The sequence below is a fragment of the Sphaeroforma arctica genome (genome assembly GCF_001186125.1).
Source record: "Sphaeroforma arctica JP610 unplaced genomic scaffold supercont1.424, whole genome shotgun sequence".
Classification (NCBI taxonomy): domain Eukaryota; class Ichthyosporea; order Ichthyophonida; genus Sphaeroforma; species Sphaeroforma arctica.
Genome location: NW_014040134.1, coordinates 1 through 3,863, shown reverse-complemented (window position 1 = coordinate 3,863; position 3,863 = coordinate 1). Strand labels below are relative to the sequence as shown.

At 43.7% G+C, this 3,863-nt stretch overlaps 1 protein-coding gene across 1 annotated transcript; it reads left to right on the top strand.

Annotated features, from left to right (window-relative positions):
* Positions 1–2,236: 2,236 nt before the first annotated feature.
* Positions 2,237–3,553, top strand: SARC_06115 (hypothetical protein; the record flags this gene model as incomplete). Its single annotated transcript, XM_014299985.1, has 1 exon — positions 2,237–3,553. A coding segment is annotated over exon 1 (1,220 nt), but the record flags the coding sequence as incomplete, so codon positions are not given.
* Positions 3,554–3,863: the final 310 nt, after the last annotated feature.

Below are 3,863 nucleotides of genomic sequence, written 5' to 3'. Positions count from 1 at the left end.
GACGGATATCTCCTTAAATGGCTGTACTTGTCCGGAAATATATATTATCGGACTAGGCACGACCACGATTGTTGTACATTGTGTTTGGTTTATATGATCTGTCGCAAGTAAAGTCACAAGAGGAAACAATCCATAACAATATCTGACATGCATCATACCATTAGTATGACAAAGCTTCGCCTCTCCGGCAATCTGTCGGCCTTTCCGTGGCACGGCCGTATCTATGATCAAACAAATCGGCATGCTGAATACAGAACACCGACGTGATATATATAGTGTAGGTAGACATAGGCGACTCTAGTACACCGATTGTATAGTTGCGATACAATTCCCAGTTCTTCTTACAAGGCTGGAGCAAAGGTTGACAAGGGAAGTTATTTAGGTGATCACATAGCGCTAGGGCATACCCAGCGGTGAATGTACTGATGGTGCCGAAACCACAACCTCTTCCCACAAGTTTAAAACAGTAAGCATGTATATAGCTATTTTATACAACCTAGGTCAATATATTTATTTACAATATTAGATGAATTCTTGCTAAATGGAACGTAGGAAAACCCAATATCTGTGGCAATAGTAGGGTTTTGTATTTTTTATTATCGTGTGGCCAAGAGTCTACTATTAGACTACTAGCAGAGAGACCTAAAAACAATCGTGGTTATGATGCATGATACATATATATATATATATTTGCGATATTTTAGCTCTCGTGAAGAGGACAAGAAGCGCATTATCTGCGATGATCAGCACGGGTTGTCAGTTGAGAGCTAAACTATACATCAGAGGTGTCTGCGAGATTTCAATACACCACTTACTTTTATATAACCTACCACTCTTTATCCACTACTGTCATTTTAAGATCCCTATGTGTCAAAACTCAGATACTCGTACCTTCGGTACCTACAAAGATTCCAATTCCTAATGCGTGTTCCTATACTACAAGTCGAACATTTTCCTTGTTGTATTATCGCGAAGAGCTTTCGAGTCTCTTTCGAGCTGAGAATGACTTGTCCACATAAAATAAAGATTGCTGTTGAGAGTAACTCGTATAAGGTGAGAGTATAGTTGATCTGATAATCCGATATCGTCTCTGATAGGGTTGCTCGGATGCGAGTGTAAAGAATACAGAATGACTAAAATACTTTGAGCGTGGTTACACAAGCTTATCTGGTAGCAACGTTTTAGGTGGAGACTCACTAAGTGCAATACATCAAGGTTCATGCAGCCGCATATCGTACCCGAGAACAGGAAGAGTGGAGAGACTAAAGGCACATCGATATAAACTAGGCGCATGTGATAGTACGACATGTAGAACAGATCCCTCTGATATGAATCATACGTTGCTTCCGAATTTGAAGAGATAATCAAGAGCTCAAGCGTCAGCACCTCAGGTTAAAGATGATTAATTGCCTACACGAATGATATCAAAACTATGTGTTGATACTAAAACTACCAGAGGGAACGGTATGTGATGTCGCCGCGGAGGAACTTAATAAACCACATATTGAGGAGATGCTCTTTACTCAGTTTATATCCTCTCAGTGTTGCATCTTTTGACGCGCCAGTATTCGCATTCGACCAGCTATGGAGAGGATATTTATATATTTTAAAGGAGCGAGTAGACGACAGGAGAGCATACACAATCACACTTATAGAAAAACCAACGAATTATTTACTGTATCATTTCATTGGTTTATTTTATCACCGGTTCCATGACGACCTCGGGGTCCGCAATGGTTTCAAATACGTACATTTATACGTTTTTCGAATGTTTTATGTTTTGAGGGCTCTATATTCCCCAGAGATAAACACCCGCGCATTTCAGGCGCAACGGAAACGGGTACGGTTTTCAAAACAGTTGCATTTCGTCGCAAAGCGTATGGGAATATGGGGTTCTCTCGACCGGAGAGAGAGAGTATTTATTTTAGTGAGTGAGCTATGCAATTTGTTTCGTAAGTTCGCTTGGACCGCAATCACACTATGTGCTGAAGTTAGTCGGTATAGTACTGTAGAGTAGTAGTGTATAGAGGATTTAATTTTATTAGAGAATCTAACGACTCGAACGAAAGTCAAAGGCTTGCCATCACATAGACCAAGCACACATACATTAAAGGTCGAACCAGTAGAGTGTGTTGGAAGCTGACGTGGCATTATACGCACAATTCATGTGTATCTAAAACTACTCGCTTTTGCGGCAGTGTGACTAGAACGCGCACGAAATAGCACAATTATGTGGTGTTAATTGAATGAAGCACCCGAGGTGATAGGGCTAAGCGCGTGGGAATATACACCTCAAATGCCATACATAACGAGTTTACTAATACTAACATAGCATGGCATCGACAGGCGAAGGCGGGGGTGGCGGCGTACTTAGCTTACTGGAAGCAGGAGGCCACTTTGAACACACACCACATGCGACATCCCACTCTAAAGCCCAATCACATCCAGAAGAGGCAGCGCACGAGATTGCACCCTCACAGGCACAGAGTGTACATATGCAGCACGCTACACCACACACACAAACACAAACACTAACACAGAGAAATCAGCGTGATGCCGCCGGTGAGCAGACACACCGGCCGAGCTCTTCGGAAGATATAAGTAATGTGCATGCGCACGTACACAGTAGTAATGCACATGCAGCAAGTCCTATCCAGGATACGTACGCTGTTGTAGGCTCTGGCAATGCTAACGCGCACTCAATGTCACAAAAGCAGATACACGCATCCGATAGCATCCCACAAGTCCCAGCATCACATACAAAGCAACAACAACAACAGCAACAACATCAGCACGTAGGCAAAAACACACATGCGAAGGCGAAGGCAGGTCCAACAGCGGGATTTAACGGTTCAACGAACGCTGTCAATCCAACGCATACTGTGCCACACAACGCACATGGCGATGCGAATGTAGAGATGCTGATGGATATGCAGAGTGGAGGCTTCCACACAAATGCAACAAAAAAATCCCAGGGTAGTGGTACAAATGCGAATGCAAGTCATAGCACGAACGGGAAGGCGCATGCGAACACGAAGATGAACACTCCAGCGCATCAATCGCAACACACGCAACACATGCAGCACGTACAGTATACTAACACGAACGCAAATACGAATTCAAATACACATGAACGCGCATCGGTAAGTTACCAGGATTCGGGTGTAGCTGTGCCATCTCATGCAGATAATGAACGTGATGATGATATTCGTGCGCACTACAATGCTGTACACACGTCAGCTGGAAATACTGCGCGTGCACATCCACATGCACACACCCAAGCACCGAATATGTATCACACGCAAGGTCAGCCGATTCACCACACGCAAGGGCCTGCATATGCATATGGGCAACAGCAGCGACCACAGTCACATATGCAACAGGCAGGGATGCACAACACACACCCACACCAAGCACACCCACCACCACCGCAACAACACAACCAACAACAATTAGTTCAGCAACAGCAGCTAGCAGCGCACATCATGATTCAACCGTCGTACAGTTCCGAGACGTACGATGTCAACAAGAGATCGAATATCATTGCTCAGTGGTATGTATGCGTCTGAGGTTCAGTCTGTATGTGATATGCGGGCGAAAAATCTTTGCAGGTGTAAAGTCGTACGTTGTTTTTGGGCTTGCGGGCCAGGTTTCTATTATGCACAGAGTTGTTCACAGGAGAAATTGCTGCAAATATACCCCTCCCGTATGCATTTGTATATGTATGAATGTATATGCACATATGGATGTGTTGTATTTATTTGAACAACACATGCAATATATATATGCATGAATACTTTCATGCACACACACACACACACACACACACACACACACACACACACACACACGACGACACGACA